The sequence below is a fragment of the Sparus aurata genome, chromosome 2 (assembly GCF_900880675.1).
Source record: "Sparus aurata chromosome 2, fSpaAur1.1, whole genome shotgun sequence".
In the NCBI taxonomy this organism is placed as follows: domain Eukaryota; kingdom Metazoa; phylum Chordata; class Actinopteri; order Spariformes; family Sparidae; genus Sparus; species Sparus aurata.
The window spans coordinates 22347138-22368952 of NC_044188.1; the positions used below are offsets into that span (position 1 = coordinate 22347138).

General features: G+C 41.4%; 1 protein-coding gene across 1 annotated transcript; it reads right to left on the bottom strand.

The window, feature by feature from the left end:
* Positions 1–189: 189 nt before the first annotated feature.
* golim4a (golgi integral membrane protein 4a) lies at positions 190–21815 on the bottom strand. Its single transcript, XM_030404539.1, has 16 exons — positions 21043–21815; positions 10575–10649; positions 10099–10148; positions 9731–9784; positions 9387–9537; positions 8787–8869; positions 8439–8522; positions 7019–7225; positions 6679–6930; positions 5915–6201; positions 5108–5193; positions 4909–4985; positions 4288–4488; positions 4108–4176; positions 3869–3955; positions 190–1399 (listed from the first exon to the last, which is right to left on the bottom strand). Exons 1-16 carry the CDS (start codon positions 21227–21229, stop codon positions 1244–1246), a joined length of 2106 nt encoding a protein of 701 aa, XP_030260399.1. The 5' UTR covers positions 21230–21815; the 3' UTR covers positions 190–1243.

Sequence of the window (21815 nt, forward strand, 5' to 3'; positions counted from 1 at the left end):
CTTTACGTGCTACGAGAACATTCAAAACGGCTAAATGGTAGATAACATTTGAAAATGAACTTCTAACACTACATAATAATAATACTTCCATCTTCTCCCCCACATTAATTCTCTACCAAAGACTGACTCAAGAGCTTGAATTGTGTCCTCAAAAATGTGAAAGTATAGAATCAGACAACACAAGCTCAATGACCTGAAATCCTTTGACCTCTTTATTCCACACACACACCGCTCATGTGACAAATGTGGTTCAATACAATCAAAATCCCACTGTTTTGTATCAAATATAACTGGTGGAAAAAATGTACAAATTATCAGCATTTATTTTTACTGCACGTTGTACAGTAGACTACAGATTTTGCAGAAGTTTGTGAATTTAATTCACACCAGCAGTCAACATTAAAACAGCCCCAATTTAAGGCTGTGCTGAAGCACTACGCGACAGGTTCAGCACCATCTGGCCTCCTCTCATCTCTCCTTTCCTATTGAAATTCTTTTTTGACTGTAAAATGACTAAGACCTAGAAGAGGTTTCCAAGAATGGAAAGGCACATGTCAGTGTGACACTTTAAGCACAGAGCGGCTTCACCAGAAATGTCTCTTTCGACTGGCATTTGTAGAAACATCCTGTGGAAGTACTCCTGCAAATGAGCTTCAAGAAGTCGGTAAAAGCCATCATGACACAAACTTTTTACGATTGTCAGAGTTGTTACAATCAAGAATAAATAACAGAAAACGACTTGATTGATTGGAATGACAGGAGGTAAATTAAAATAATCTGAGCTCTACAAAGAATACGACTGTTTGCATAAAAACATACATATGAAGGTCTGAAACATGAGGACATCAGAATAACATAATTTATCTTTGCTTTCTTTACACATACTCAAAGACAGCACACGATGAAAATACATTCTCTGCCTGGTAAAAAAAAAAAAAAGACACATCAGGCAATCAGGCAGACGTGCAAGTAGACAGAAAAGTAAAATAATAAAAACAGACAAAACAGTATATATTCCATTTCCACCTAATGAATTCTGTCCGTTTCCACAGTGTAAGCTGCTCAGTTCCATCCCACAGTGTTTGGAATAGCATCCCATCTTCTAGGCATATAATCCCAATTTTCCTACTTGGAATTCTGAACGGATGGCTGGTTTTATTCCTCTGGGTATCGAGGGGAAGAAAGACCTGATTGGCTCCATGGGGGGCGACCGAAAAGGCACTAAAAGTCTTCAAAGTCTGTCTTACATTTCCGCCCTCCGATTGGTTCCCTTGTCTCGACCAGCTGCCTCATCTTCCGCCTCCTCTTCCTCCTCTTCGTAATTCTCTTCCTCGTTATTCTCTGCCTCTTTTTTATGATCACCATCCTTTCTTGGTCCCTCCTGGTTTTTGACTTCATCCTGGAGGAGATCACAAGCACACAGCTATTTATTAGCCTTTATAAGCACATTCTGGATACTGGATACAAAAGATGATAATTTTTTACACGTACATGAATTCCTGACAAAATTTAACTTCTGTGGAAATATTATTTGTCAGACTTTTTTTTTAATTCATGCTTACGTGCCATTTTAGACACGGAGGAAGGAATCAAGTATGTAAACATTGCAATAGCATAGCTAACTTTTTAAATTCACAAAAATGTTTAAAAACAAAGTCAATCCCTATAAAATCTCAGATTTGTGAGGGTGTTCACATATTAGCATGTTCCTACTTCTTATCAATCTGTAGGACTGTAACACACTGGAATTCAAATCTATTGTGTATAAATGGAAGCAGAGCCACTTTTGTAAAAGGTCCAGCAGGATAAAACACCTCCGTCAGAACAACTGGACAAGAGTGGATGAATGAAGCTGAATGGACTGAAAGCTCCACTGAGCTTGAATTACAGAGAAACACAAGTATGTCCACTCATGAGGTGACTGGCTCTGAGTATGAAACACAAGTCAGTACAAGAAGTGGAAGGACAAAGAACCTTTCAGATACACCGTCAACTCAAGTTATAAGATCTTAAATTACGTGTTTCATCTGCATGATAATTATTCGATGAACAAATCTGAAGTCTTTTGGAACAACCACAAACTCCTCCAGACCTCCAGACAAAACAAATCCACACATTCATAATTACAAACAAAATTAACTGGACAAACAAAACAATCCCTCAAGGGATTATAAATAAATGAATGTCATTGTCTAAGTCTACGGAGGTCGGGAGTCAGGGTCAGTTACCGAACAGAGAGCAAGAGGAAGAGTCAAATGTCTTGCTCAAGGACACTTCAGCAAGCAGGGCTGCTGGTTTTCAGAGGGGTTGTATATTACTGATCACTGGAGATCACATCACTTCTTAAGAATGGCCGACTAAACATACCATACCGTTTACAAACGTGTGTAAATAGGACTAGTACAAAACTTGATTGACATTTTATATTTAAAGAATATAAAATGTGTGTGAGCTTCTCCATCCAGATTTCCCAATGAAATAAACCAAGCCCTGATGGTGACATGACACCGCAACAGACTCAACACCTGATCTCTCTCATTTACCAGAACACACACGGGTAAGGTTCAAGTTTCAGGGCCAAAACAGAGGCACACGCACACACACACACACACTCAGCTCATATTAGAGCTGGGACAGGGACCACTTAGAAGCCCCCCAAGGAATAAAAATGGATCATCCAGTCGTTCAATGCTGTGTAAATTATTATTGTTAAGACTCTGCTGTCTTAACCATCAAACACCCTGGTTGAATATTGAAACTGCAAGTAGTCTTTAATGTATATACATATAATTAGCTCATTTTTAGGTTAATTACTTCTAAGTTGGGTGCCTGCTAGAAAATGTGGACTAGACATGCTTACAATGTTCAAAAAACATAATTATTCTCATACTGTTAACTGCTGCACCACCTCTATTCCCCCTTTTGCCTTCCATGTTTTAGTGCCTGTCTCTTCTGGAAAGCCCAGTGAGGAGGGATGGTGACTGTATAGTTGTGACACAACAACCTAACAGAAGTTCTGACAGCTCGTCTGAAGGCAGTTTCTGAATTCATCTTGGGTGCATTTATCTGAGGATCGACCTTTTTAACTTTCAGAGTACGTATGTAGCACAACTGACTTCTAATGTCCCTTACCTCCTTCCATGAACATGAATTGGCAGATGATCAACCCAGAAGCAGGGGGTTTCACTGTAAAGTCAAAAAGCGCACAAAATATTGACACCGATGGCAACCTTTTCCTGTCTGAAATTGAGGGTCTAAGGACAGAGGATGCTGCTCGCTGTACAGATTTGTAAAGCCCACTGATGCAATGTGATATAAATAAAATGTATTTGATTTGATTTGATTTGACACAGGCACTTTCACCACTCAGTGGGACTTTCCTATGCACCACCTGGGGATCTTTTGAGGTAAATGTTTAGTAGGATTGCAATAAACAATTATTTTCATTGTAGATTAAATTGTTAATCTACGGATTAAGGTGTTTTTTGGTCCGTCAGATGATCGTGAAACATGTCCATCAGTGTTACCCAACGCCCCAGATGATGTCCTCAAACGTTTTTTGTTCACACCCACAAAAATAATCAGTTTACTCACGTAGAGGCGTAAAGACACCAGAATAACCCCATTTAATAATTTTCCTTTTTTTCTTAAAACGTTACTCAAAGTGATTGAGTGTTAAAATAGTTTGCTATAAATTAGATAGTTGACCACTGCTCAATAAATCATTGAAGCCTGAATGTTTACTTGGGGAAAAAGAGAAAGTTGAGCAGTGGGGATAAAAATGCGGTACTGTAGAATTTCAAATGCCTTGAGCCTTGAGGAAATGGCCAGAGATCTCCTGAGTCTGCCTCCCTGCAGAAGAACCTACCTGTTCCATGTTGTCCTCGTTATATGGATCCTCTCCTTCCTCCTCCACCTCCTCTCTCTTCTGCCCACCAGCTATGTCCTCCTGCGCCTTCAGGACACCAAAAACAAGACAAAGGAATTGTGTGAAAGTAATAATGTAAATACAAATATATATGTCTCATATAGTGGTGAGCCATACAGTTTGTTTACAGATTTATTCCTAATATATAAAGTGTGCGTCAGAGCATCAGTGTTCCACACCTCATCCTCCACTTCCTCCTGGTACTGGTCATCCAGCATGTCTTCCTGTTGATCTGGGTTTCCAGCCATCTGAACACACACACACACACACACACACACACACACGTAAGTAAAAAAACTACTTGACTGATGCTGAACGCAGCTTCTGAGTGTCTGACCATCCTCCGGCCCATCACTCACCACCAGTTCCTCCTCCACAGCAGGCTGTTGTGGATGTGTGTCTCTGTGCTGGGCTGGCGCTGCCGGCTCCTCTTCCTCTTCTACCACCTCCTCTTCCTCCTCTGGGACCTTGTGGTGGTGTTGGTCCTCTTCGGCCTCCTCAAACTCGTCCTCTCCCTGGTTGTTGGGGTCGTCCTCTGGGTCCAGCTCACCGTCGACACCCTGCAGACGAAGAGATCGGGGTGAGACGACACAGGAAAAGAGGGTGATGGTGGGGAACATATATTATATAGGAACTGATGTGATGAAAAGGAAGCACTAAGACTGTAGTGTAGAGGATTAATAACTGACTGTGTGGCAGCATTAAGTGATGGTGGCAGTCAGTGTACTGTAATGTTGTATTAATAGCCTTGTTGGTATTCAGGAGACTTAATAAACTGCTGGGTTTGACTGACAGGTGGAAGACGAATGTGCCAGCGCAGGACAGTGGGCAGGGAGGATGAAAGAAGCGGTTTGTGGACGGATGGCTGAGTGGACGTATGACACATGATACACTGGTGTGAATGTTAAGTGAGCTGATGGGCTGAGAGGAAGGACAGATGACTTGGACGCCCGTGTGAACAGATGGAGAGATGGCGTCACCTGCTGATGTGGCGGCACTCTGTGATCCCCTTCTTGTTTCTCCTCCTCCTCCTCTTGTAACATATGAACATCTCTCTCTGTTAAAACACACACACACACACACAAAACATATTTAAATGTATTTTAAGAGGATGCAATGATAAACTGTTTGGACTGTTCATCCAGGATTTTATTGTTTTTACTGGTAATCTCTCCTCACCTGTCTCACCGTCTTCGTCATCGTTGTGATGATCCTCGTCTCCTTGAACAATATCATTGTCCATATTCTCGTACTCGCTTCTCTTCCTGACAGTCAGAGGAGCCACAACAAAGCAGAACAACATGTCATTGTATGGCATTTGTGTGGTAGAACTGTCCCTTAGGTAGAAACATCTGCTTTAAAGACTTTCTCCTGGATCGTCAATGTGTGTGTTAATGTTCAAGTCAGAGCGGCAAACATCCCTGCGAATTACTACTTCCAGTGAGCAGGGAGGAGGTTTTATCACCGGCTCACATGAATCAATAAAACACTTATTAGGGGTTCCTTATGACATTTCTTTAAGACAAAAATAATTAAGAAAATGGCTGACAGCCACGGTTGACTGAGCTGCTCTTTATTTCCAACACGACTGAAGGTAAAACCCACCAGGTGTAGGTCAGTTCATCATTTCACCTTCTTCTTGTCAAGAAGACTTAATACTTCTCATTCAGTACAATTCAGAAATAAATACTTCTTACTCAACTACATTAGTTATTTTGCAGATCCTGAGTAATTATACAAAATATGATCGATAAATAAAACATGATATGTGATGATAGGTTACAGGGGCTGTATGTAATGTTTACAAATTTGAAAGCAGGACTTTTACAGGAAGTATTTCCACACTGAAAATGAATGAATGAAAATTGAATCTATCTGCATTGCTTCACACCTTTAAGTCTAAGTAAGAAAGTGTATTTTTTGTCATTTGGGCAAACTCCTTGTGCGCCTGATTTCAAGTGACTGTGATTCTAATTTACATCTGACCTCTGATGCTCGTCTTTCAGCATCTTCTCCCGTTTGTCGGCCTCCTTGTGCTGCTGCTGCTCTCGCTCCTGCTCCTCCTTCAGTTTCTGCTCCCTCTCCTTCAGCTCCCTGTCTCTCTGGGCCTGCAGGGCCTCCTGATGCAGCTGCATCTGCCTACGCTCCTCGGCCCGATGAGCCTCCAGGCGCTGCTGCTCCTGCTGCTGCTCGTAGGCTGACTTCTCACGCTCCACCTGGGCGTGCGCCTCGTGCTGCAGCTGGGCCTCTGGGTGCAGCTCCAGATGGGGACCCTTTTTTGAGAGGACAAATGGATGCAAAAAGGAACAGCATGTACTGTAGAGTGTAGAGAATTAGAACGACTTAAACACACAGACGTGCTTGCTAATTTGAGACATAAAGGTAGAGGAAGGGCATAATTCATCCGTTGGGGAAGTTTAATAGATGAAAATGACAGCAGAAAACAACGAGCACAACACATAATGAGCAAGCTGTCATTAATCAAAGAGGTAAGCACTGAGGAAAGGTTGTAATTTATTCTGGGGAATTACAACTAAATGACTAGCACTCCACTTTGAGCAGTAGCTGTGTCCCCGATATAAGGACACACATGATTAATCTAAGATTGGAAGGTTTGTGACAGAGCTCAAAGAGTGTTATTTGAAACAGGTTTAACAACACCATATGTAAACTAATTTTAAATGAAATCCTTTGAAGGCGGGTCTCAGTCTTGTTTAGGTGAGAATCACTGGTCTTAAAACAGTCCTGACCGGCTGTGGATGGCGCCTTTGTCGCTCCAGGGCGTTCTCGTCTGCCTGTTCCGGTTCTTGCTCTTCCTCTTCCTCCTGCTGCTCATCCTGTTGTTGGTCCGGGTCCTCCTCCAGCTTCTGAGGCTGTCCTGCTTGAGCCATCTCCTCCTCCGCCAGCTCCCTTCTCCTCTCGGCCTCTCCCTCACCATCGTCCTCCTTGTCTGACAGGGTGTGCTGGGGCTGGCCGTGCACCTCCTCCCCTTGATGGTCCAACTGAAGACGAGGCAAGGAGATAGATAATTACATTTGTGTGTTTTCATATTCACCGATAGCAAAGTGTTCCCATAGAATCCCACATTACCTTGGACTCCGTTTCCTGGTGTAGCTGGTGACGTTCCTCGTGGGCAGGCTCATCTTTGTGTGGCTCGTCCTGCTGGGCTTCATGAACGTGGGACTCGGGGGCTACGGCAGCTGCTTGTGGCTGCGGAGGGGCACGGTTTTGTTCAGACTGTCTCTGAATCTGACTGTGCAGGGTGTCCTTCAGCTGCTTGTATTCATCCACCTGCATCTAAAGGAGAACCGACATAACGACAGGAGGAACAATAAGAAAATTCTGGGCGAATCATAAATCTCTTAAAAGTCCGGCATATTTAAATCCCTCTGGTCATAAATGATCTTCTTGTGTTTGCACCAAAAACATATATTTTCTTTTGCAGGGTGCGTTCACATACAAAGTAAGGGGCCTTTTACCTATGGGAGGAGAACTCACTCGGAGTTTACTTTTCGGGTATTAAAAGTGGATTTATCTTCACTCTTGTTTCTCAACTTGTCTGCAGCAGCGAGCCATGGAGATGCCAACCTCTACTGTCAGGTTTAATGTACTGTAATTAGTCTCTCTGCATCCTTGTTGATTGCCGAGAGAAAGGGAAATGTACTTTACTTCACAATTATACAGAGAAGAGAGGGGAAAAAGAAGTGACTGGAAGGAAATGACCTCACAATAGATCAGCCCCACCACCTTTTATTCAGACACACATACTTTCTAACCAGACCCGGGGCTAAATTCTAGAAATGTTTGCTAACCCCCCCACTTGTCCCTCCATTAAATCTTTCTGGCTGATTGGCTGGAACGTGTTTTAGATCCACTGCTCTGACAGCCTCGACTAAACCAAACCCCCCCCCCCGGAGTGAAGGAAAGAGTTGTTTGTGAGTGTGTGTGTTTGTGCCTGGTCAACCAGAAGCAATAGAAACCAGGACAGGCTTTAAAATACATCAGCAAATGCAGACGGACAAGAGAGGGAGAGAGAGAGGATAGTGAGTGAATATCCATCAATGCAGACAAAGAGGAGAAAAGCATTTTAAACGAACATTTCAAATGTTCAATAAACCATTCGGGCATTTCAAAGGATGCTCTCAGGGGGAAACAGCAACAACTGATATAATTACCCAAAAACCAAGCAAAACCTCTGGCATCTTTACTTCCTCTCTACTGGAGATTTTACAGACCACTGCATCAAATATTTTTGCTGCTTTATTAAGAAAGCAAAAGTTAAGATAAGGCTGGGAGGAAACAGGGAGGGAACAGAAACTCCCGAACACCGGGCAACTTTCCAGTCATTCTATAAATTACAGGTCTAAATCTTCCAATTAAATTAGCAACACTGGATGGGGAGAAAAAAAAACACGTATGTGACCAAAACACTTGTGGTGCAGCAGTCCAGCATCAATCAGCCGACTGAAGTAAAGAGTCAGCCTGCCTCTCTGTGCTGCTGCTGTCCTACCTGAGCTGCAGCCAGTGCACTCTTGTGGTCTTCTAGCGTCAGTGCGAGGTGGTCGTGCGCCGCCTTCAGGTCCTGATGGCGAACCTGAACACAAATGTGAAACCAAAAAGCATAAATTACGTGTTTATTTTTATCAAAGTTTCACATTTTACAGCTGAAGTAAGCATTCAAGCCAAGTCAATGTGTTTTTTTTTCCAATTTTGCTGTCACATTTGCATGAGTGACTTATTTCTTCTATTTCAGAGAAGCAGATAGCATTTCAAATTTCAGATGGCAACATTTTGCGTCTCTACACACTAAAAGATGACAAACGGACAGAAGACAATTCTCTTTTTTATTTAGTCTCACCTGTGCATCCTGTAGCTGTGTGTGGATGTCATGGTGAGCCTTCCTCAGCTGTTTATTTTCCTCCCTCAAGTTATATACATTATCTGCCACAGAGCGGAAACAGCAAACACGTTAACAGAAAGCATGCATCTAAACAGGAAATGCATTAAACAGGATCAATATTCTACTGAAAAATAATTTGAATCGCTTGTATTTTTTTATCCTTACGAGTCGCGTTACAAACCCTGGTGCCACTTGTCAGTATATACCTGCCTGAAGCAGTGGCCTCATAATTTTGTCTATGAGTAAGTCATTTTAAGTGATGAGGCTGGAAATGTAAGACACTAAATAGTGTAGAACCAAGCATCTGCTCATAAAGGACATAGACTTGGCTTCAGACATGCAGTATTTCATAAAGTCAGAAGATGGAGACAAAGAATGTTTGATGATGTCATGACTTCAAAACACTACATTGCATTTGTATGATACGTGTGTCCAACTGAGTGGCGTTAAAATACAGTACATATGACAAGAAGTGTGTGTGTGTGTGTGTGTGTGTGTGTGTGTGTGTGTGTGTGTGTGTGTGTGTAAGAGAGAGAGAGGGTGAGAGACCATCAGTACCTTTGAGTTGACCGATTTCCACCTCTTTGACCTGCTGCAGTTTGTCGTAGCGTTCTTTGTGTTCGTCCAGCAGCCGGCTGTGGTCCTCGCCCTGAACCTGGTGCTGGTCCTGCAGCTCGTAATACTGCTTCTTCAGGTCGTCGTGCTGGTTCTGATCAAAAGGAAAAAGAAGAAGAGCCGTCATCATATGATCTAGGGGTTGTTTTTACGTAACATAAAAGCATACACTCGTGACAGCAAAAGTGACAAACAGATCAACTTTACATCAAAGAGAGGGAGGATGTAGCGTGGTTCAGTCAGAGAAATAGACGAGATAAGATTGTGTTTGTTCTAATGATCAGTACCTTCAGCATCTGATGTTGCACTTGTAGAGAGTTCAATCTGCTGCTGGCATCTTGCTGTTTGAGCATAAAAGAAACAATCACAACAAAAAATGAAACGGATGGCTTTGTAGGCCAGGCTTAATGGTACTGTTACAACAGATAATGGCGGAGAGATTAATTATATCTGATGGGGGGCGATGTAGCAGCATTTGCCTTGTGATTTTCAAAACACAAAGTTATGCTACAAAGCACTTTACGAATTAACAAAGCAACGCAAGCAAACAGAAAAACATGGAGGTCAGGCAATTAGAGATGGATTAAACGGTTTGTACAAGATATCCATACATGATGATAGTCAGAGCAGAGCGGGTAATTATGTGGAAACACACCTTCTCTTTGTTGAGCGACTGTTGTGCTTCCAGTTTATAAACCAGATAATCTAGAAAAGAGAAACAGCATGGATCAACCCATTATATTTTTTCTTGAATTAATTATTTAATTTTCACCAAAGACATATGAGAAACACAATGCTTTGTTGATTTGATGAAGAATACAACACTATGATGCTGACATAAAAGTTGAGGTTCATTCTACTTTCTTGCAAAACAAAGACTCATCTCAGTTCCTTCAGACAAATGGCATATGCTCCCTTGTAAAATACTTTTTGTGATCCTACAGATGGAGTTAAAACCAGTATTACATTACGTTCAATTACACATTTTATTTAGCAGAAGTCTTTGTCCAAAGTGACCTACAATAATACTGTCATCCAGGCTTTTATTAAAAGTCTCTAATCAGAATTCCCCACAGCCCCTTAGAATGGAGACATCCTTCAAAAGTCAGAGCTAAGTGATGTTTTTCTCACCTTCTTTGGTCTTTTTGTGCTCTAACCTCTCTTTCTGAAGAGACTTCTCTAACCTGGAGCGATGCTCGTACACCACTGAACATGTAAAGAAAGAGATGGAGGGGAAGAGAGGGATGGGGAGAGAAAACACGGAGGTTTGGTGAAATCTGTTTGGGCCAGGCAGACGGTAAACTAAACAAAACGAGAGACTGAACACAAATATGTACACTGCACAAAACATACAGTCACAAACTGTGACACTTCATTTTAGACAGAAAGCGGATGTGCATTTCATGGCTGATGCGGGAGCCAGGTGTGATATTTATTCATCTGAGTACATGACAGCTTCTCCATCGACAGGAAGCTGTGGTATTCCTCACAAGACCGGTGGTCCAAAGGCGTTTACACACTGTAAACTACTACTGTGGTGCGGTTCAGGCTGCTTCTGTGGCTGGTGGGTGGTGTCTGCCACGAGTAAAATCATGAGGAAATACAGGTGATTACAGGAGAGTTTGTGAAGCAGTCTGAGAGGTAAATAATGTGAACATAATTCGTGGTGAAAAATATTCCCTGACATTCTTTTATAACTGTATACTATACTATACATATACTTTATTTGAAATGAGATCCTGCTTTAGCTCTTACATTCACTTCTAATCTCTCCAGCTGTCCTCCCCACATTCTCACACACATTCTTCTTCTATTGCCTTCTTCATCAGATTCAAGATGGAATCCAATGAAACGGAAATAATCCCTGTGGGGAATTGGGGTCATTGTAGCCGCAGAGATACAGTAACACAGCATAACATGGTGTTCTGAAGCAGACACAACAGTTAATTACACAAGCAAACAATGTACCAGATAATTTAGTAATGGCAGGTTTGCACGCTGCAGGCCCTTTCTTGTCAAAACTCATCTCCCCTGCTCTACCCATCCTGGCTTTTGTTCATCCAAATGAAGCCTCACTGAGAGGCAGTTGACTGGGTGAAGTTTCCAGAAACCTCCTGTGAGCCTGAATAGTCTAGACAAACAGACTGCTGAGGATCAGTGTGATCAGTGTGCGTGTGCGTTTGTTTGTACATAATCTGGCAGAAGTGAGTTGGAGTTGGTAACAAAAACCAAATGAAACACGAGGAAGGAAGATTGGGGAAGATGAATGGAAGGAAAGGGGGGAAAATATTTGAATGATTCAATTTGAACAGTAAACATCTAAACGGGTCATGCTCACATTTAATACATTCAAAACTTACACTTATAGATTTATAAAACATTAATCTCTTCTTAGCAATTTCTTATGAAAGTGAATATACATGTTACTCAGTTTAAATATGGACTTTTATTCAAGGACACTTTTTCATGATTCAGATTCAAAATATAAATACAAGTAAATTATACATATATTTCACATACATGTATACTGTACACTATGAGTCGACCAATTATCGGCCTGGCCCATTCTTAGATCGAATATTTAGCATTTCTTTTTATGATTATTGGAATGTTTGGATTTTTCTTTCATCAGACTGTAAATTAAATAAAACTCTTTTAAACATGGGTTGATTTTGCTCTGATGCAACATGCAATCTGAAAAGTAACAAGTATCTAAAGTTATGAAATAATCATAGAGAGTAAAAAGTACAATATTTGCCACCAAAGTGTCGTGGAGTGAAAATATTTAGGATCCAAAAAATGGAAATACTCAAAGTATCTCAAAATTGTACCGAAGTACATTTACTTAGTTCCCTTCCATCAGTGTTTTAAGGCCATTTCGTTTGCACATGAGGATGCACAGTAAAAGCGAAAAAAAGACTTTCAGCTCATTGATGTTCTATATGTGCATTTAGATATAAGAATAAATGTATTTAGTAGATAATAGTACCTCACCTCAATAACTTCCCTTGTCTGATTTGTTTTCTTTTCAAAATTGGCTGGTAAGTTTCTTTGTTTTGGTGGCTGACAATAACAGTAGCTGCCATCATCAACACTTTGCGTATAAACACTGTGTGACCATAACCTCAGTTCATTTGTTCAAATAATCCATTACCGCAATAATTAAATATGAAAATGTACACCAATGCTTAAATCATCATTGAGTTACCATGTGTTCTGGCACTAATCCCTTGTTGTGGTCTTGTGCCAGCTCTAAATCACCCATCTTGTAAAAGAAAACAACCCCTCCAGAACAAGACAACCTGGTATGTGAATACTAAGTCATCTCTTCCTCCAGTTTCTTCTCTGTGTGACTCTTCTGCCTTTGGGTTGGGGGGCTGGGCGGTCTAACTGATGATGTGGCTGTTCCTCCTTCTGAGTGCCAACTCAACAGATTCTGAGATAAACTCTTAGATATGCAGAATTTCTTTAGAATTTCATTCAAGATATCAAGAAGCGGAAGGTTGAAAAAGTGAAGGAGGTAGACGTGACTGTAACAACAGAGAAGAAGTGGACAAAAAAAGAGAAGCAGAGTGAAACAAGAGGAAAGCTCACACAGATGAGAGAGGGAGTGCAAAGATAAATATACAGACGAGGAGAGACTGAAGGGAAAGAGACAGTCAAGAAAACACACACACACACACACACACAGACACTGTAAGAGAAAGAATGAGACAGACTTGGAATTCTGGTTTTATAAGGTAACTAATGGATGTCTCAACTAAAAGAAAGACAAACATTAAATACAAACCGATTACCTCAATAGCTTGTTGGTTAGCTAATGGAACTATTTAAGCCTCTGGTAATGTAGGAACATGTCTTCTTAACAGGGACATGGTTACAGCCCCAGTGATGGTTGCGCTACATCAGATCATTGCTCCAAGTTCCATTATTTTATTAGTCGGCCCAGACTAATGCTGCCTTCTGGTCATCGTGGAGGACTGAATTTCCTGTCTCAAACTCCCAACTTCCGACCTCAAAGCGGTCCAGGTGCCAGACACAAAAAGTGAAGATAAAACTTGGCTGACTGGAACAAAATTAAGTCTTCTTTGGCAAGAGTTTACAAGAATTACAAGAAAAAAAAAAACGATTCCATTGTACATTGAATACAGCACTTTCTATATTTGATATGTGAACATTTCATTCAGTCTACAAACACACCCTAGTCCCTTCCCATGTGTGTTGTCATCATTGTGAGATGTCAGACAACCCTCTCTCCAGACATGATGTCTGATATGTAGCATTAGTGTGCATATGCTGCGTGTTTGGTTCACTTTTGGCATTGTGCACTTGAAACGCTTTTGAGGTCGTACGCTAGAAGTTTAATTTGTAACCTCCAACACTGACTGAAACATAGCAATAGGGGAGGTTTAGGAGTTGTTTTTAATGAGTGTTTTAAATGCCAACCAACAACAATGGTGGACTGTTCTTGTTTAAAAGTGCTTGCTTTATCTGACTTTTATAAACATGTTCTGGGTCCAAGTCATTAACCATAGAATCATCCGTCTTTATACACGTGTCAACTTAACTAATCAATTGAGTAACTGCTTGTTTCGGATCACTCCTGTGTTCATTTTGACACCATAGTCCTGACTGAAATTGCATATAAAATCTGTGTGTGCACTCTCACATTTTAATGAGAAAACGCCTGCAAAGTCTTCTTTTCTGTTCTCTGCCCGAGGCTGTGAAACCAGATCTGCTGATATTGAATGGGTTTGAATTTCTCTGTAACTCCGCTCTAAATACTGTTATTCCTACAAAAGCCAGATTTTACGTCTCTCACCTTGGCTCAACAAAACACATACATAATAGAGTTCAGGTGGGGGGAGTGTCGGTGGAGAAACACAAAAGGGGATTATTAACAGATGAAGACACTGTTGATGTCACATTATAATCTGGATAAGAATGTGAGAGTCAAATATTTATATAGGCCCTTTCCCAAAACTCTTTCCAATATTGGTGGGTGCCTTAAAACCCGACTACTCTTAAATCATTAAATGCATCTAGTGGTGAGGTGTTTTTCTTTGTAGCCTTTCTCATAACATTTAAGGTATCAGGTCCATAATTTTCACCCAATGGTCCAATTTTCAGCCACTGATGTTATGGTGTCTTAATATTTATCAGATGTTTGGGATGTGTTTGCCCTGTATGCTCTAGAGTGAACACCTCCCTTTCTTCGGGCTATGTCACTTACTATTTCAAGACAGCCAGTATCAAGCCTCTTCTCAACAAAACTGGCCTCGATCTCTATATTTACAGAAAGTTTAACGGCAGCTTCAGGCAGCCCTGTGAGACAATAAAGCTTTTATGAAAATCATGGTACAGACACTGCCCTTCTCAGACTCACAAATGACTTTTCAAAAAATGCAGGTGCCGGAGACAGCTTCATTCTCATTTTACTGGAATTGAAACCAGGACACGGTATACAGTGGATCCTGGCATCTTGATAAACAGAGCTCAGCAGTGAACTGGTATATCTGATGCAGCCCTTTTTGGCGTATTTGTCAGATTGTAGATGTTGCAACTGGTATTTTCTCTTTAGCCATGATTACATGCGGAGGGCCCCAAGATTTAATGTTAGGACCACCTTATTTTGACAGAAAGGCCTTGGTGTAGTACATTGCTAACGCAAAATGGAGATTAAATCACTCATGACACCATGTAGACCAAGTTTTGAAATAAAAATTAAAAGATATAGTGAGTTATCATGGCATACATCCAATGATCCTATACTAGTCTAAAAGGGCATAGCCATCTGTGCTAAAAGAAAAAAAAAAACTAAATAAAGATCAGAGAATCAAATCGCATCGTGACCATGAAATCGAAAAATCTAATTGAATTGGGGATTTGGAGAACCATGATACCCCTACAAAATAGTATTAAATAATAACCTTTAAATTTGGACTGAAGTGCAAAGAATGAATTGCAAACATAACAGAACAGCCTGCAAATAGTGCAGCTAGTCTGACACGGTTGTACTGCCATATTCTATAATATCTAATATTGGCCCAAGCCTCATGATGTTGGATTATATTGCTATTCATATGAATAGATATATCTCCATATAAAAAGGCCAATACCTTTCTGATCTGTCCCGTCTGGTTCATTGGCTTACAGATGTGAGATTCTTGTCACAGGCTTTCTAATGGTCATAACTTCTCTTCATAAGGTTGTTTAAAAGAAACATTTCACTTTTATATTGGCAGGAATTCAACAAACTTCAAAATGTGCCTTTCAAATTCTTTCTTTTGATATCTGAACTGACAGAATGACTTTCTTCACATCACTCCGAGCTTGATCTGATGGATGTCTAGCTACATGAGATTAGGGATGTTTCCTTCTGCTTGTTAGAGGCCCTGTGCCCTCTCAGCAGTGTGAACAGTGAAAAAAGCCAAAGATGAGGCCATTCTACTCCAAATTTAGCTCAGTTCAGGCCCCTCCAGTCACACACACACCCTCTCTCTAGGGGACAAGCAGGGCAACACCCACAAAGAAGCGACAGTCTAAGAAGTTGTTTGAGTGATTCAAATCTACTAATAGTGCCACAGGGCAAAGCCAATACTTATATGGTACATTTCAAACAAAATCTCAGTATTTTTTAAAACATAACAGTAACAGACAAAGAGGGGAGAAAGCAAAACATACAAATAAAACAAATAATACTTGTATTTATCTTTGTTTGTCTTTTATTTCTCTTTAAAATCATTCCAAACTGCGACTTCAAAAAATCTCTTCCACAAATATTCAGCTGAAAACAACCCTAACCCTGCACCATCATCTGCTTGTGTTTCAGAGTCCATCAGTCATCCATGAATGCTCCACTGTAAAAATTGTAAAGCAGAACAGACCGCTATCACCAACATTCCCTAGAGCCTCCAAACACATACTGATTCATTTTACAGTTACCCTTATCTCATTCAAACCTCAGTGGGCACGGGAATGAACATTTATTGTGTGAGGGTTCCCCCACAGACCAATGAAACATTTCCCTCAAGGTGCAGTTAAAAGTACATCAGCAAAGAGAGAACAAGGGAGCTCTCTATGGTAATGACCTTTACTCGCCTATTGGTTGGGGTTGGCAAAGTGCTGTGGACTGTGAATACTATCAATCACACAGGGAATTAGGCTACAAGGCTTTGTTTGAGGAGTGTGTGTGTGTGTGTGTTCACACTCACATCTTGTGTACACACATACAAACACAGGAGAGCAGTTCAGTCTAAGAGTGAGTGAGATTCAACACAGATCTCAGGTAATTCTAATAACGCACACTGTGGTTCCTTTGTGTCTTGACCTGTGCCTGGCTTTTTACTTCACAGCATTTGTCTCAAACATGTACTGCAACTTACAGTATATTAATCACAAGATTCATGATTCATTTAATTGGTATTATGCAATTAAGTTTGTATAATGACATTTCTATTTGCTATTTACTATCGTAGACTGTTGAGTTCACAAGTCTCAGCCTGAGGAAAGAAGCTGCTCTGTCGTCTACTGGTATGGCAGCGGATACGTCCGAATCTTTCGTCAGACGGCAACAGGGTGAACAGACTGTGGTTTGGGTGTGTGTTATCTTTCTCACCACACCGATTTCAGTGTTACTTGGTAGATGGGTATCAACCATTCTCACAGCTCTAGTTCTTAGGTTTCTCATTGTAAGTGCAAGAGTCCTGTGAAACGTCTGACAAGCATATTGCTTTATTATTTCAGCTCATTTTGATTCTATGTTCTTCACAGGCACGTGGTTACAGCCTGGTGGTGGCAATTCCTTTGCCCCCTTTCACAATATTTTATCAAAACTGAAACATATTGCAGCTTTCAAACTTGTGCCTCTCATGGTAATTCCTGTGGCTTTCCTTCTGCCTCCTACTGGTAAACATAACCCACACAGGTACCATTATACCCTGCAAACCCATATTTATACTGTACATACTGTGCATAAAACAAAAATTACTGATTTGTTTTTCTTTTTTGCACAAAAGGTAACTCAGAAGATGCAAGCACGGGGGTGTGAGTTTTCACAGCTCAGATGTCTTTTTCACTGAAATTGTAGCTCTGTTAATCTGAGAAACCTCAGACAGGTGGGAACCCAGCAAAAAACTCTTTTCCTCAAATAATGGACTTGAAGATGAAGGTTGAAGCGAGATCATTTTTGACATCTGAGACTGCAGAACAACCTGACCAATTCCCCAGTAAACAAAATAAATCTTAATTTTACCTTTACAGCATCTTCAAAATCATGTTGCTCGTGCACCGATTTGTAGGGTAAATGGTGTCTTCCTCAATCTGACTCTGTGCCCCAGTACTTTGTACTTGTTTTATGCACCTTGGCTGGGCGGGTAGGATCTTCTGGAAGAATTGCCTGACACTTTACGGAATTGGTCACAGTATTCTCTAGTATTCCTTCTATCTCCCTATTATCTTCCTGCCTTAACTTTCTGTATTTTACAGAGCTTACTAATGGACAGATAGCATAACTTGTTGCTAAAAGAACCACTAACTTCTGCTAACTGTAGTTGAGGTAAGCTAGTTAGCTCATCTGGCATTACATCTGATGATTTTGTTACAGAAACCTTGGCATTATTATAGAACAGTGGCGTTGCTCTCGGATACTGTGTGGGCACCAATACCAATTTCTACAAATTCTCTCTTTCAAGTCATCCCATCTTGAAGTTATTGCTGAGACGGCACTCAACCTGACAAAATCTGAGTCATTGCATCTGTAACTCAAAGAACAACAGCATTTTTTTTTCCTTTTGTCTCGTGGATAAAAACAAACCATTCCATCTGTTCCCACTAGAGTGTTCATTAAGATAATCAACAGGCAAAAACAGTTGCGATACTGAAAAAAATATTACAACACTCATTTAGAGACAGCTGCAATTATTTCATTTGATTAATGTTTCTCAAATGGCATACAAACAATGAGTGGTTACCAGTGTATGAGGGAGTGAAGGGGTGTTAAATCACAGTGACACATTTGTCAGAGAGGACACAAAACCACAAAGTGCCAGTTGATTCTTTTAAATGACTGACAACTGCCCGCCTGTGGTTAAAGTGGGCAACAGTGAATCAATAAAGTTGGCTCTCAGCCCCCGAGCTATGGCCCACCTCTAAATATAGGACACAAAAACCAGCAATCAACAGTCAGCTGTGTGGATATCAAGTGGCTTGGGCCTTGTGATTGGTTGAATGATCCATCGCTTCTCCATAAAAGTAAGGGTGTGGTTCATAAGTGGAGCGATGCACATGGAGATAAGCAGTACCCACTTCATTCAGACTGTCATATTATATTGTCACGCTTACTGTTTTTGGATACAAAAATATTTTGAGAGATACGAAATAGGAGCCACTTGTGCAACGCCAACCTAAAATAGACTATAGGAGGCCGTTTAGCTTGAGGTAAACTGATATACGATACAGGTGAGAGATGAACAATGCCTTTCTTCATTTACCTTGTTAAATTTGGGACAGCTGTCCACCCTGACCCAACTCCCTTAGTCTAAGAACTGGTCTTATTTTTTGTTAAACAATGTAATTTGTCACAGAGTGCTTGACATGAAAACAGAGCCTATGTAGGTGTGTATGTAAATGTGATTGGTATGAGCTTAAGGAAAACTACATGGTAGGTCTGCTGAACCGCGCTGCATATGACAGGAAGTGATTCTGACTGCTGTTTAGGTGGATCAAAGGTTGTATTAAATTAACAGGTCCATGGTCTAAAACCCTGAGACACTATTTGACTCCCTTATGTGGGCACGAACCTTGTTTTGCGCACATGAAGCAAAGGAGGAGCGGGCTCTCCACCCAGCTGTTAATTTTAAACTCATGGCATAATGGCATGACACGAAACCTCACATCCTGTCAGCTCAGCACTGTGTGTTTAAGTGTTTATGTGTAGGGAGAAAATCAGAAAGGTCACTACAGGACAAATGTTTAATCTTCTATAGAGGCGGGACAATTCCTGAAGTTAGAGTTTGTAATACGAACATTTAAGGAGTGACACAAGACAACATTTTGTTGGCCTACTAATTTGAGTGTGTCAGTATTTTCCAAACATGGCAATGATACAAAAGGATTTACTGATTTTCCAAGTGTGAACGTTGCAGTTTTTACTGGTAGCCATAATGTTTAATGACTATGACTAAATAACTGGTGGCTGAATGCCAACAGACCTTAACAATGCAGGACAGGAAGCCACGGATGCTATTTAAGAACAATCTCCGGTCCATATCAAAATTTAAAAACACAACACTGAAACTAGAGCTGAAGCCATAAATTCCATTCACTGATTAAGAGCAACAGCAAATTCATCCATAACCAGTTTATTGTTGATTTATGTATTTAGTCTTTTCAAGCAAACACAGGCTGCTAAACAAAGCAAGCCAATTGATGACAAGAGATTGTAGCAGGCAGTATTTTTCAAGATGTTCTAACGTTTCACAGAACAGATGGTTAGTTGATCAATCAAGACAAGATTCAGCCCAATAAGCAAACTGATCATGAAAATAGACATCCGTTTTAGCCCGAACTACGACTTGCTATCAGTACCCATTTTAAAAACATTTTTAACATATATACAAACCAACTACACATCATATATTAATGGTTAATGCTGCAAAAGAGGTTTGCTTGCATTTGAATTTCTGCAAAAATGTGACTGAACACAAAATGCTTATTTATGTATCTCAAGTTCAAACAATGCATTAAGGCTTAGGCTGTGGACAGGGTGGCGAGAAAAGACTTAAATATCGTAACTTAACAATTCTTTGCTTGAAACCAAGGTGACTGTGCCCTCGTTTACTCATCTGCTCCTCCAGATGTGGCTGCCAGACGCAGATGTTCTGACCGTCCCCTGACTTGAAGGTATTTGTATGCTGCTAAGGTTAGCCTTGGGACACAGTACCAGGTGTGTGTTTAAGTGTGTGTGCCTGTGTGTTATAGCCTTTAGTCAGCAGTAAAATGGGTAGAGTTTCTGTGGTCTAGTTTCAGTGTTACAGTGGGGCTATGCAATGCAGGAAGACCTGTCCAACAGAATGAACTCTCTGTTAAACTTTAAAGCCCAATCCCCTCACACCATAACCTGGATTTATCACAAGATTAGAAGGCAAGTTGAGGTCAAGGGGTCAAAGACAGGCTCTTGGTAAATCACTGGTGAGCTACAGTGTAGTTACAGTCCAGTCAGGTCAGATGGCAGACAGTCTCAGAGGACCCTCTGTGGAGTCTTTCTTGCATTTGAAACGCACCCAAAATAAGTGCAGTTATTGATGCAGTTTCAACCACCACCCGCTTAGTCTTTTGGTCAGGCTGACAGTATTTTGGTCAGGCTGACAGGAGGACATTGTGACATGTTACGGCGCCGAATTGAACTATAGCTTGTTGTGAATCCTACTGAGTCATTAAGTTAGTGTTAAAAGTTGTAACCATTTGAGAGTGAGCACGACAACAACAAAATCGCGGTTTTCTCTGTGGAGTCCGGCGTGACGTTCGCTCTCACGCTCAACTCCGTCACCTGCGCGGAGACGGACCAGCCTTTCAATCACAACACTGTCACTGTGTTTACCTTGGAGCTGAGCCGAGAGTGCCTCCTGGTGCTGCTGGTACTTCAGTGCCATCGTCTCCGTCCTCTTGAGCTGCTTGTGCATCTCATACGATATCATCCCGGCGTACATCGTCCCGCAGACCACGGTGACCAGCAGGAGACACTGGAAGATCCTCCGCTGCCTCCGGGAGCACACCCCGTTTCCCATGTTGGACCCGCACCCCTCCCCGCTGTCTGCACGAGAAAACCCCGTCTCTGCTGCTGGAAACTTCGGTCTCAACTTTTCTTTTTTTTTTTTTTTTCCACCTCCTGGTCCTCCGCTCCCCTCCTGCCTTCCTCTCAGTCCCCCAGCATTTCCAGGCTGAAAAATACGAGTTATGCGCGAACGTTTCCCGATGTAGACATTATTTTAGCATAGCCACATCCACTCGCGACTCTCCGCTGCGACTTCAAAGTAGCCGCTCAGATTTTCGGCTGACTTCACGTCAAACTGCTCCGCGACGTTCAAAACGCAGCTCAATCCGAGTCCGACGACTCCTGCCCGGGTCTCCGGTCCTCCCCGTGCACGCCTCGACTTTTCCAACCAAATTCGGGGACGCCAAAAGGGCAAAAAGTGAGAACCTCAAGTCTCCGCCGAGGCCTCCGTAGCACCTTTAACTTTAGTTACGTGTCAGCCCAGCAGCTGCCTGCCATCCAACTGCCGCTCTGAAGGAAGTCCCTCCTCCGAGAAAAATCATAAATTTCCCTATTCCCGCCCTCAGAGGAGAACATTTTATCAATTGGTTGCCAGAGAG